This window comes from Emydura macquarii, unplaced genomic scaffold (genome assembly GCF_026122565.2).
Source record: "Emydura macquarii macquarii isolate MOO-44397 ecotype Brisbane River unplaced genomic scaffold, CSIRO-AGI_Emac_v2 contig_2768, whole genome shotgun sequence".
In the NCBI taxonomy this organism is placed as follows: domain Eukaryota; kingdom Metazoa; phylum Chordata; order Testudines; family Chelidae; genus Emydura; species Emydura macquarii.
Genome location: NW_027132905.1, coordinates 3,821,295 through 3,834,710, shown reverse-complemented (window position 1 = coordinate 3,834,710; position 13,416 = coordinate 3,821,295). Strand labels below are relative to the sequence as shown.

Genomic DNA, 13,416 nt, shown 5'->3' with positions numbered 1-13,416 from the left:
TGTTTGCCATCCAATTGCCTTGAACTAGACACAAAGCCAGAGAACGACCAGCAACCGTCATCTCCTGGAATGTCAGCACCGCAGACATGAGCAGGTTGTGGGGACAGCCCCGGGGGGGGAAGAGGATTTGCCCCATGCACTGAGCAAATTAGGCAACAGAGACACAACTGAAGGAGTAACACAATGCCATCAGACCGTCATGCCTTTATAAGGCTTCTGCAGTGATGCTCCTCTGTAAACAGCCCGGTGGCCAATACATCTCCAGCATGGACATCATCTGGGGACCCAACTCTGGTGTCTATCCACTGCCTCCGGTGAGACCAAGCCCCTTTGTGCACAAGCCATTCTCATGGAACTGGTGTGCTGTGGTGGACCATTAAAATTAGTAAAGGGAGTTTTGTGTGAGTACAGGGGGCAGGTAGAGTTGCCAACCCTCCAGGATTGTCCTGGAGTCTCCAGGAATGAAAGATGAATCTTTAATGAAAGATTGTGTCACATGATGAAACCTCCAGGAATACGTCCAACCAAAATCGGCACCCCTACAGTCAAGCTTGTCCTTTCCTCCTTATCTGTCTCATTTGGGAGGGCCGAAAAGCCAAAGGAAAAACAAAGAAAAATAACCTACACACTCCCCACCACGTACAGGGAAATGTACTGAAAACCCAGCTCCAAAACCCAGCCTGCTGTTTTTTTAGTGAGCTCCGGCTTCTCCAAAGCAGCCCGGTCGGTTCTGGCCAGAAGACAGTAGCTTAATAAGGCTGCAGCCTGGAACGTAGGGAGAGGAGCAAAGCCCAAAAGCCATCCTCACACTGAATACATTGGACATACTTCCCAGAGTCTGTCAGCAACAGAGTGGCTCTGACAGAACCCCAGGAGCTGACTCAGAGCGCAAGCTCATCCAATTGGAACTCAGAGCACAGGTCTGGGTTTTTTTTAAATGTTGCAACTAATGAAATGCAACTTTGCTTTGCCTGGAAACAACCCCTCACTCTCAGCCAGGCTGCAGCAGAATGCAAAGTAGCTGTGTGTACATGAACCTCTGGCCTTTGCAGACGGTTTTCCTGTGGGAACACAAAGGGCCTCGTTTTCCTGGCGGGAGGAGGGGCAGACCCAGGCCTGCATTCATACCTCACCCACCAGTCAGCTTTCGTAGGCTTCCCTTTTTTCATTGTCCGCCTCCTCACTTCCTTCCATACTGCTGTGGCTCTAACCATTAGAACAATTTTCCTGTTGCATTTATTGTTGTGTTTGACATCTTCCTTTTCATGTACTTACTGGGTGGGGGAGGGAGGAGAAGGACAGAGGGGGCGGCGGAGGGAGAAGATATTTGGGGTGTGACAGGAGAAAGAGGAAACACCTAGTTCCCAGTGACAGGCGTCCTAGTTACAGGCGTTCATCGAATTACCAGTGGTCATCGTTTGCCTGCAGAACCACATAACTTAGTCAGGTGGGGTCCTGAGAAAGATTTCAAGGCTAGGAAAGTTCAACGCCTGGCATCTGAGCTCAGACCAGGCTCAGCACCAGCCCATGATGGGGGAGAGAGGTGCACTGGAAGGATAGTCCCAGCTCTCCGCTGGAGACCAGGACTACAGTAACAGAATCATACAATATTAGGGTTGGACGGGACCTCGGGAGGTCATCTGAGGTCCTGGATGGGTGAAGATGGCCTGGACGCAAGTCCTCTCACCTTGAACTAGCTCCATGTATAAAGGTCACAAGGGTCACGCTCTCCCAAAGGTATTCGCAGGACCGGGAGGGTGGGTGCTGCTAGACAGGGACCTCGCACTAGAGTAGTAGAAGGTGCTGCCAGTGGGGTCAAGATGCATTTACACCCTGGGCAGTGGAACCACGGTGCCTGGCTCAGTCTGCGTCAATTAACCCTTCACTTTTCACAACAGGAACCATCGCTGAGGTCATCCCCGCTCGTCCATGATGGCTAACAAGGGCTATTTCCAGGGGGCCGTGTGGGAAGCAGAGAAGAAGGTGGAGTTGGATTATTTCCCCAAAGCATCGGAAGGGGGGAGGGGGGGGGGAATAAAGAGGGAGAATACTCCAGATGCAGAATGAATCCCATAGACTGTGCTTGAGTTCCCCACGCCGATACAGCTCTCCTAGTATTCTAGGATTATCCCATCTCTGACATGCTCAGGGCCACCAGGAGTTGCTGCCTCATGGTTTGGGATGCTTTCCGGAGCTGCTGAGCTTCCCACGCTGATGGGACATTGATTGCTTGGTCTAGGTCTGCACTGAGGATCTTCTGAAATTCTCCCACCAGTGCGCTAGCGCTGGGACAGCCCCCCACGCCCAGCACTAGCAACGGATGTGGAGATCAGGGTTGTAGGGTTAGATCACACGGTGATGGCTGGTTTCTGCTGGAGCTACCACAGCAGTAAGGGCCAGATAAGGACTTAGAGGCCCTGGGGTTAAACCATCAATGGGGGGGGATGTCAGAGAATTGGTGTTGCAGAGAGAGCCCCTTTCACAAGGATTTCCCCCTCCTATCACTGAGTGACTCTGCTGTCCTCTCACCCTCTAAACAGGGAGCAGCCAGGACTTGAATTCACAGCCACACCCTCCCAGGGAAATTCCTGGTGCATGAAAACAAAGGGGCTGGTCTCGGTGCATCAGGTTCAGCTGGAATTTCTGGCAGGCTGCGGAGGGTGAGTTGAGGACAATCTCTGAACACGGGGCCAAAACAAAGACATGCAAGAGCTCCTGGACCTCCTGGTGCCTCCAGAGGGCTTTGGGGATCACCTCTCTATGCTTGGCTTGCCCGTGAACGGAAACAGCTGGTCTCCAATTGTGCGGTTCGGGGTGGTCCCCAGTGTATGCAGACAAACAGGCTCCACCCAAGGATGCCACGCCCATCACCATCACATCTGCCAGCAGTTACACTGCGTGATGCGGTCAACCTTCCTGTTTCCAAGCGACCCGGAGGCACCTGATGTGCTGCTCCAAATTCTTCCTCCTACAGTGGTGTCAAGCTGGAGTGACTCCACTAAGTCACTGGAGTGACTCTGAATTCACCCCCCGGTGACTGAAAGCAGGAACTGCCCCCACAGCTTCCGCAAGCAGACGCCTAGTTAGAACATTCTCAGTGAGCAGCGAGGAGGAGGGAATGGATCGGGGCAACTACTAGACCTGTTCTGTCCTTGTGTCCAACCCACTCATGTGGCTCAAGGCAGACAGGCCCAGCACGCAATCACCCTTCATGCAATAGGTTCAGCCCCTTTTAAAACATCCTCTGCATCCTGCAAAATGCTCTCTGCTCTTCCCAACAGAGGCCAGCAACAAGGGGTCAATGCCAACTTCTACGTTAGGCAGCCCCCCCTCCAACCGGCTGTGTTTTGGGGATTAACGGCTTGCAATGCAGCCTCGTCACTCTGCTTGGGTTGCCTGGTTGTTGCACATGGGATGGCAGAGTGCAGAAGGTTACTGGGAGAGTGGGTGAAAATGCCCCTTTGTCCAAATTGTAACATTTTGTGAGAACACGTCAACGGCAAAGAAATGGTCGGTGGCTGTGTCTAAACAAATCATTCGGACAGTCTTGTTTTGGCAATTTCAGAACATTCAGTTTCCACTTGATCATTTCATTTCAGTTTGTGTGTGTTAATTATTTCATTACGTTTGTAACAACAGTTTGATGTTTCCCAACTGAGATTTTTCGGAATTTCCATTTGGCACAAAGATTTGACATTTCAATGTTTCCTTCCAATTCGGAACGAAAAGAGTTTTCAAAATGCTGGCATTTCCTCCAGAACGGATATTCCAAGTCCTACTTACTAGGATCTGGAGGCAACTTTAAAGTAAGTCATTGTTGGGTGCGTGTTAAAGTTTTGGCTCACGTATTTTGAACGCCCCGTTAGCAGCTTGTAAAGCACAGTGAACTATGAATAGGATCCGAGGTGAAGGCAGGAGGGTCAGAGTTTTACTTCAGGTTTATTGTACCATCATTCACACGAACACCTAATTATCCAGAATTGTAACCACAGTCCATTCCATAAGGCTACAGGAATCCAGTTCAGATTTTTTCACAGCGGAAAAGTGAAGTTAAGCTATTGCCAATGAATGAACAATAGGTTTCATTAACTAACCTCTTCCCAGTTCAGACAGATCCTGGACTGGATTTCTGTTTCCACTTGGAGCGGACTCTGGGTCACACAGCACTTGGAGAACTCCTGACAGCTCCGTATCTTGGCATTAAATCATGAAGCTCCTGGATGTGCCTTTCCCACTGTTTCTCCTGGGTATTCCGTCCCCCCACTCCACCAGAAAGAAGACAGACTTCCCACAGAAAATATCCATGGGAGTGAAGATAGCAGATAGCAGAATCAGGAGTCTCTCAGCCTTACACAGGGTAGCTGAGAAGACGGTCTCTCTCTCTCTCTCTCTCTCTCTCTCTCTCTCTCTCGTGTGAAGGCCATGCAATAAGCAAACTGGAGTCTTTCCATGGTTAGCAACATTGAAGTTTTATTTCTGTGATTTAAAACGTTTCTTATATCATAATAACTTCCTGGGTTAGTGACATGTTTGGACACGAGTTTTCTTGCACCAATTCAGACAGTAATCCCCCCCCGACTCCCTCCCACACAATGCCCACCCCGGGGGTCTCCCCTGTTTGTGATATCACGTTCTTCTGTGGTGTGTTTTTTCAAGCACGAGCTGAATCTTCTTCCAAGTGGAACTGAACGTCCTCCGAAGCCTTAAAAGCTACAGTGACATCTAGGCTGTGCGCGCATGATGGCTCGGACACAGGGACAGGCTTCTGCAGGGCTCCTGTGGCAGCTTAGTCGTCCCCTCCGCAAATGGCCAGCAGGGCTTTGCAGTAATCGCCGGAGGTGTCCTTCTGCAAGAAGGAAACAGACGCGTGAGAGAGAAATGAAAAGCCAGAATCCACCTGTGATCTATGCCTCTGCAAATCAGCCTCACCCTCTGGGAGGGAAGCGAATCTTGTTTCAACACGATACGGGGATGGCAATCTTTATGATCTCCAGCGGAAGGCACTACAGGAGTGATCAGCACTATTGGTGCCCAGACATTCGGAGGACAAGCCCCTTAGAAATACCTGGACTAACGTGACGCTTTGCTTTAGAGATCCCGCCGGAATGGCCAACCAGTTAAGACACCAGCAGTCCTACAACTCAGGCAATTACAGCAAGACCATAGCCATAGAAACACAAGCATTTCAGTGGCACGAGTCTCCCCACTTCGGCTGCCCCAGTCCCCCTGCCTGTGTGTGCCAGTAACGAGCTCAGTAAATACAGGCGTCTCCAGATCATTAGCAGCAACTCCCCGGCCCAGGCAGCAGGATCTGCAGTAGCGAGGCAGCATCTTTCATGCACTCCCCGTCCAATCGCGTTCTCTTTGTGTAATGGAAGAACAGCTTCTTGGCGACTAGCTCACATTGCTCTGTTTCTTCTGGGCGTTTGTGTTTTAATTTCCTCAGGGACGCCTTCATTTACGTCCTGAAGATCCATCTCCCCAGGGAGTTCACACAAGCCCCCCTTGCCTGGTACATTAAAGCTTGAATGGACAAAGTGCTAGTTACTGCCCCTCGGCAGATGAAAGAGTGGGGGCCGACACCCCGCAGTCAGCATGGGGACACTAATGGCCAGCGAATCAGAAGAGCCCAGGACACCCCCCTGCAGTCAGCTTTAAGGGCAAAAGCCCAGCTAAGAGGCATGTCTTTAAAGCATGGCTCAGTCTTGGTCAATGGGGGGGATGGGGCGGAACATGACAGGGATGTCCTTCCCCCCCCCCACTCCTCACCGCAATCATGTGGTGCAGCGACTTCTCGTGCATCTCCTTGAAGACACGCCTGATGTTCAGCAGGTCAGTTTCGCTCCTGGAGATCATGACCCTGGTGAGGGTTCTCTCATCTGTGCCGATGCCCTGGCAACATAAGGAGAAAGTACAATAACCACAATAGGCTGGGGGGGGGGGGGTGTGTGAGCATGGTGTGTCCCATCCCCCTCACGCCTCTTGCTGATTAAGTAAACCAGTTGTCCAAATCTGCGTGAAGTGAGGCAGCAGCGACACTGGCGTCTGACGCAATGCAGGACAGAACCACTGCACCCGGAGCAGCCGGACAGATGCTTCCCCAGAACCCAGGGACCTGAGAATACCAGCCACAGCACTAGGCAGGCTGAAAAATGCAAAGAGCAGCAGGCTGCCCTCGGGCAGCCCAAAGCGAGCTTGTTTTCACCTTCATGGAGTCGTAGAGCTTGTCAGCAAAGAAAGCCGGCTTGTCCTTGACGCTCCGCACTGCGAGCAGAGAGAGAAGAGACGCGGAATGGGAACCTTGCCAAGGGTCACCGGTAATCAGCCCTGCCCCACGCCCCCCCAGCAATAGTGGCCTGGCTCCAGGATACCCCAGTGGAGGCTGGTATGGGGGAATCCTTCCCCACAGGACAGCCCCGCAAACAGCTTTTGCTTTGGGAGCGCTGTTTGCTCTCCCCTGGGGTATTTCACAGGGCGCAACCACCGTCCCTGAATGCTAGCGGGGCTGGGATAACAACCCGGGGGAAAACCTGGTCCCGCTGATATCAATAGCAAAACTCCCATGGACGTCAGTGGGGTCAGGATTTCACCCGACATCCCAACTTCACAGCCTAGGCCCCTCCCTGGAGTCATTAGGGATCTCCCGCTCCAAGCAGATAATTAGCAGGCTCTGAATTGTCCAGCTGCCTCGTCTCCATGGAATGGAGAAGATGGACCAGAACCAAACCCTGATTTTCTTTCCCCCCCCCCAGCAGCTCCACAGACATCAACAGGACTTTCCTTTCCCACATTTCGCAGGGAGGGAGAATATCTGCGCCCACTGCTGGGAAAACCAATACAGCGCTATGGTCCTGTTCGATTTGCTGCAGGGAGAGCCCCAGAGCCGTCCCTCAGGGAGGGGTGGTCCATGGGACTGCTGTCCATTCCCAGGACTTAACGTGCATTGGGATTTGCAGGACCCAACAGAGGGACAATGCCATGTGCCATCGCATACTGGGCCGGTGTGCCCGGTGAGACCACGGGCCCCCTGTCCCCATTGAGCACACGGCGAGGAACTGACCTATGGCCACGAAGGCATCCCTCACATCTCCAGACATGTGCTTCCTGATGGTGTGGGCCACGTCGTGGTTGGTCATTTTAATGAACTCTTGGAACACTAGGGAGCGAAGCAGAAGAGAGATGGTCACAAGCCAGCACACGAAGTCCCAGCCCCCCAGTCCCAAGGCTCTTGTAAGTTCTGGTGCAGGCCAAACCAGCTTCAAGTGGACCCCAACATTGGGGGGGGAGCAGGGCACAAAGCCACCTATGCCCTTCCTTTGGGTCCCATCCCAAGTGTCCTGCCCAGACTTGAAGATCAAATGGTCTGGTCCATGTTAGGAAAGACTGAGTAGGTGCCAGAAGGGACTGTTACGAAACAGCACTTGGAGATTTCCTAAGGCAGGAGTAGTTGGCCACCTGAACCCAGAAACCCCGAGTTGCAGGGCCTGCCACTCTTCCCCTCCGGCTAAAGGAGAATTTCCACCCTCTTCTCAGTGGATGCATCACCAGCCTTTGGGGGTGAGGCCATCACAAGCTCACGCTTCCAGGAAGCTGCAATGTGGGCACCGTGGGTCAGGTCCAAGAATTCATGTCTAGCCATAGGGCCAGACGCTGGTGATTAACACGCTCCTACCTCTGCGGAGATGGGGGTAGCTCCGGGTGCACAAAATGCTCAAGAAATGGGTTTCCAGGGATGTGGAGTCGCCGCTGGAAACATCAGAGAGTTTCTGCAAAACCAAGCAAAAGTGAAGGAGGAGGAGGAGAGGAGACAGAGAGAAGGGGGCGTGCAGTACACCACTTCTTCCTGGGAGAACACCGAGAGTTCTGGGGCACCTTAAAGACTAACCAATTTATTTGGGCACAGGCTTATGTGGGCAGAAGTGGGTTTCTGCCCACGAAAGCTTGTGCCCAAATAAACTGGTTAGTTTTTAAGGTGCCACAGGACTCGTTGTTTTGCTGAAAACAGACTAACACGGCTACCCCTCTGGAACTCTTCCTAGGAGGGTTGGTTGAAAAATTTCAGACCAAAAAGGTTTTCAGAAGGAAAACGGCTTCTTTGACAAAACAGAGATTTTGACAAAATAGATTCCATTTCTGTTGAAAATATTTGGGTTTTTACTGCAAAACAGGAAACAGAAACATTTTGGTTTTCAGTGAAAACCTGAAAAATTTCAACACAAAGGAGTTCCCCCCTCCCCCCATTTTTGTTGAAAATGCTTTTACAGAGAAAGTTAATTATTTCCCAACCAACTCTGCTCCCTAGGTTTGATTCTGGTCCGGGGAGCTGGACTTGATGACTCTCTGAAGTCCCTTCCCAGCCCTGCATTTCTGTGATCCTGTGATTTACTCAGGCCTTGTCTACACACAAAAGCTTTAACTATACTCGTGTATTTAACGAGATATACCTGGGTCCACACTGTGACTGTGGGTGTGTGCGGTGCTTTATTCCTGTAGGGAACAGGAATAGGCTATGCTGATGTAAAGCACCTTTATCCCGCTAGAACTGCGTCCACACTAGGGATTGCATTCATTTCACTATTTCAGAAGGAAGTCACACCCCAAATGGAAATAGTTAAACCGATCTAAAAAACTGTGCAGGCCTGAGGGCTGTCTACACTACAGAGTTTTGTCGACAAAAGTCAGCTTTCGTCGACAAAACAGTGGAGGCGTACACACTGAACTGCTCCTCCCGCCGATGTGACTCCCCTGCTATGCCGACATAATACAACCACCTCAACATGTAGGCTTATGTCGGTGTAGTTAGGGTGGCGCAGTGTCAGGGTAGTTACTGCGTTCCTTACGTCGGCTGTTGGCTGCCATTCTTGTCAGCTGACAAGAAAGCTGGGCAGCTAGAGCCCAGCTGCCCCCCGCGCCCCTGGAGAGCCCCACTCCAGTCTGGGAACAGGGAGAGAAGTCCAGGTGGCTTGGACCCTGCTCCTCGCTGAGCTGAGAGGCCGGGATCTCAGCTCCTCACGCTGCCCCTTGGGTCGGTGGAAGCGCTTCTGGTGTAGTGTGGACATCAGCCATCGCAGTAATGAACATAAGTCGACTGTCCCGGCTCTGCCGCACCTGTGCTCCTGAGACATGCCTGCAACTCCAGACCCTGTTCTGAGCCAGTCCTCAGCCACTGCAGTCTGGGGGAGCTTTGCTCTTGACTTCAAAGGGAACAGGCTTGGCTCCCAGCTGTTGCACATCTGTAGAGCGCGCCTGTGGAACCTCTCCCTTCTCCTCCCCATAGCGCAGCGCATCCGCTGGAGCCCGCTTGGGCAGAGAGAGGCTTGTCTGCTGGGAGTGCAGACGCAAAGCCTGAGTCTCCCTTTGCTTATGCCGGTGTACGTCAGGAGTAACCCCTCGGCAGTCAACGGGGCTACGTGGCATACAACTAAACCTGGGATCGGGGGGGCACCGTTTCAGAAGCATTTGGGGAGGGGGGAAGTTGTGTCAGCACACACAACACTAGAGGGGATTGTATTCCAGCCTGCAACGTCGAGGGGGCGGGGGGCAAAAGTGGAAGACATAATGGAGCAGATAGACCTATGAAAACCTTGTGGGGGGAGAGAGAAACCAAGGTGTGGGGGAGACTGCCCCGTTGCCCCATAGCAAATGTCGCCCCTGCTTGGGACCACAGTGCTGCCCCCTCTGATGTGACCTGGGACTGCCCTGGGACTCGGCCGTGACTCACGTTCCCAAGGCACCCGTCGCTGTTCTTGTCACTCAGGTTACCATGGGCCTTTCGGGGGGCGGGGGGCATTGCCTAGGGCCCTAGGCGGATCCCACAGGACACTGCATACATGGGCTCAGACCGGAGGGCCCTCGCGTGTGCAGAATTCCCGTGCTGACCTCAAGGGGGCGCTCTGAGAGAGGACGGATTCAGGATTTGGCCCATGGGATGCGATGGAGGGAGACGGGGAGATCCCAGCACAGAGAATCCCCTAGGAGGAGCCTGCAGCCTGGTCTGGCTGTGCAGCGGGCTGGCTTTTACTGCCCCCTCCCCCTCCATTCCCCTCGGCCCCAGCACTGCAGACAAAATCAGTAGCATCCTGTTAATCATGCAGATGGGGGTTAAAGAATCAAAGGGCAGGCACTCACCAGGCTCTCAGCAACCACCTGACAGAGAGAAGGGGGGGGGAGAGACAGGAAGGCAACAGGGTCAGAGATGTGCAGGACACACCCTTTCCTGGGGGAGGTACCGATCATTCCCTGCTACCAAGAGAGAGGGAGGCGAGGGTGACAGAAGAGGACTCACATTCTCCTGCGGAGGCGCCAACCTTTCTGGCCATTGCCTGGCTGGGCCGTGCCCTTTTCTGCTCTGGCTGATGAAAATGCCAGCCGACCCCAGGGCTGGCAATCAGGCAGCTCACACGTGCATTAGGTAGAAGATGGAAAACCCCATTACCCCTCCTCTGCAAATGATCCCTTAAAGAGAGGGCCCTCTCTTGGGAAGAGCGGGGGGGGGGGGGGGGGGGGGGCAGGGGGGAGGTATGGAGAGTGCAATGGAAATCCCTTTGCAGTAAGGGGAGTCTCCCCCAATGGGGTGATGGAGGCACATCATTGTTATTCACAGGGCACCATCAATGCACGTGGTGTTTTGCAAACACGTTGGAAGACAAGGCCTCTGCTCCGAAGAGCTGGCAGGCTAAGGGTACGTCTGGACTGCAGTCACCCCCTGTGATTACGGCTTTAATCTCACTAGCTTGGGTTCAATGGTGAAGCTGCGGCTGCGCGCACTTCAGCATTGGCCGTCCAAGCCGACCTGGAACCCGGGGCATTTACGGGGCTAGCCGTGCAGCTGCCGCAGCTTCCCTGAGTGGATACCTGAGCTGGCTAGATTAAAGCTAGTTCGGGTCCATCTGCACGACTGCCGTGTGGACAAACTTGGAGAGAGACAGGGATGAGGCCATGTGCACATCCCAGAGCGGAGCTTGGTGATGCAAGGTCAAGCCAAAGGAACTGGGAGGAGGTCAGGGGGTTTGCTTGGTGCAGGGAGAGGGGGAAGGTGTTCTGCAAAAATACACGGGGCCTGTTCTCTTCTGTCAGCCTCAGAAACCTACCCTGCCCTCAGGCGCTGAGCCGGGAGGGGCTCAGTCTTGCTATCTGATGAAAAGTGAGATTATCTCAGTGCATTCCTCTAGAGCTGACCCTGGGGGAGTAGTTTGGCTGGACTGGCCTAATGAGGGCACTGGGGTTTTGAGTTCATCTGCTCAGCATATGTCATTTTAGCCACTGATCACTGCCTCTCTCTTTCTCTGGCCCAATCAGCAGCAGGTGTGAATGCAGCACCAGCCAGGCCAGGCAGAGGAAGAGGCAGAGGCATGCAGTCGTGATGCAAGCCCCCCCTCTGCCGGTAGCAATGCTAACGACAAGAGAACAGCAGCAGCAGTGCTGAATGAAAGGCACAGGTCAACATGCTTCGTGCACAGCCAGCAGCGAACGGGAGGGTGGCAGAGCAGCCACGTCCAGGTGTGTTGCAGCAGCAGGACACTCCAATCGCCCTGGGAAGCCACCTCAGAGAGATTCTGAAACAGGCTTCGGAGCTCGGGGGCCTCTCGCAAGGCTCCAAGCAGGATCAGAAGCACCTGCAATCAGGTGCATTCAGACCTGGGTTCCGACCTGAACTGGGCAGCTCAGGCGAATCTCCAAGAAAGAATTCACCAGGAATCACGCGTCCGACCTCCAGTCCGGGTGGCGCAGCGCGAGGGGGAGAGGGTGGTGATTCCTGCCACGGGGGTTGAAGTGTGCTGCTCTTGGGAGGGCAGAGCTGTGCCAAGGGGTCTCCCCGCTCGACCCCACCAGGCTAACCTGGCCTGGCTAACTCAAGCCGTGCTCACTGAGGACCCCGGGACTTTCAAGCAAGCCCAGGACGGTTTAGGGGTTCGTTCTGAAATCACGAATTCAGCAGCTTCTCGTTGATTCTGATTAGGCACCAAGTGAAGCTCAGCAGTTTCAGCGGCATTTCACTGTGAATCTCTGAGTTCACTGCCAGCAAAATGCAAGGGATCGGTAACTCCCGCAGATCCAAACCAAAGCAGCTCCTGGCGCCAGCCCCTGCAAAGCGAAAGCACGGAGCTTCTCCCCGAGGGACAGCTTTTCTAAGCTAACTGCCGTGGCAGCGCCAGCAGGGGGCGCTCACTGTTATTTGTGTGGCCCGCAAAAATGGTGGCTGTTTTGCTAAGTAGCTTCTGAAAAGCCAAGGGGGGTTGGTGATGGCGGGGGGGCATTTCCTAGGATACAAACATTTTGAATTCAGGGGGCCGGACGGGGAGCTTCTCAGGACAGGGACCTTGTCTTCTGTCAACCTTGGTAGCTGCCATACACATATACAGAGCTCGGCCAGTAGTTCTGGCTCCAGGATATTAGAACTAGGACTTGCAGAAATCAGGGGTGGCCGTTTGAAGCAAACACACTTGTCCCAGGTATGGTCCCGCCTCACTAGGCATTTTCCATTCGCGTTTAATGCCCGGGGACATCTAAGTCAGCCTTTCCAAACACGGGGGCCTGACGTTAAGACTCATGAAGCCATGGCTTGATTTGCAGAGAGGGGTGGAGCCCGCATCGGTGCACCTCAGAAAACCAGGCCCCTTGTGCAGGCATCCGACTTTCCAAGTGCAGAGTCTGGGGTGGTTCAAGGCAGCCGGAAAGAGAGCAAAGCCAAGGCAGGAGACCAGTGGGAAAAGAGTCAGAGATCGCACGAACCGGCAGGAGACTGGTTATACCTTCCAGAATGCTCTGAAAATGCCACTCAATCCTTCTACCAATGCAAAAGTGACCCCTTGGCAGACTCTGCAGCCTTCGTCCAGGGCCTCGGACACCAATCAGCTCACTAGCTCTACATCTTTTTAACTAATAAAATGATTTAAACTCTAAAAGGAAGCATTGCCTTCCCCCGCCCCCGACCCTTCCAGTTCTCCTAGCAGTACGGTGTGATTTCTGCAAGCCCCAGCTAGACTATTTTCATGGAAAATTTCACTGAGATTTTTCCTTTGGGTTGGGAAAAGAAGAGCGACTAAGCGCTGCAAACTCTTTGAAGGCTGTGCACCTCAGTGCTGGGTGCAGGGGACCCCCCCAGAAACGGAGAGGTAGTCTCAGTGTGGGCGTTTTCAGACCCAGTCAGCAGAGGAGAGGTTGATAAATAACACACACTCCCACTCCCATGACCGGGTGCGTGAATGTACGTATGTGTGTGTGTGTGTGCGCACGCGCGGTTCTCACCTTGGCATCTTCGTTAGCTCGGGCGAGGTCTTCTCCTCCTTCGTCACGGTTTCCCTGTGTTTAAACATGACAGTCATGGAGAAAGGATCTTGGAAGAAATGTCTGCTCAGGGCAGGAAGGGTCCATGTCCTGCTGCAGACCCAAACGATACTGGACAGCTGAGGCAAT

General features: G+C 53.4%; 1 protein-coding gene across 2 annotated transcripts in view; it reads right to left on the bottom strand.

Annotated features, from left to right (window-relative positions):
• Positions 1 to 4,463: 4,463 nt before the first annotated feature.
• Positions 4,464 to 13,416, bottom strand: part of ANXA6 (annexin A6) — a 35,723-nt gene continuing 26,770 nt past the window's right edge. Inside the window, exons 20-26 of one of the 2 annotated variants that reach the window (XM_067566422.1) lie at positions 13,249 to 13,302; positions 10,129 to 10,146; positions 7,673 to 7,766; positions 7,061 to 7,156; positions 6,206 to 6,264; positions 5,770 to 5,892; positions 4,464 to 4,846 (exon numbers count right to left, since the gene is read on the bottom strand). In XM_067566422.1, the coding sequence (XP_067422523.1) occupies positions 4,787 to 4,846; positions 5,770 to 5,892; positions 6,206 to 6,264; positions 7,061 to 7,156; positions 7,673 to 7,766; positions 10,129 to 10,146; positions 13,249 to 13,302 (504 nt within the window). In that variant the 3' untranslated portion in view covers positions 4,464 to 4,786. The remainder of the gene's footprint in view (positions 4,847 to 5,769; positions 5,893 to 6,205; positions 6,265 to 7,060; positions 7,157 to 7,672; positions 7,767 to 10,128; positions 10,147 to 13,248; positions 13,303 to 13,416) is intronic. The other variant, XM_067566423.1, reaches the window with a different exon arrangement.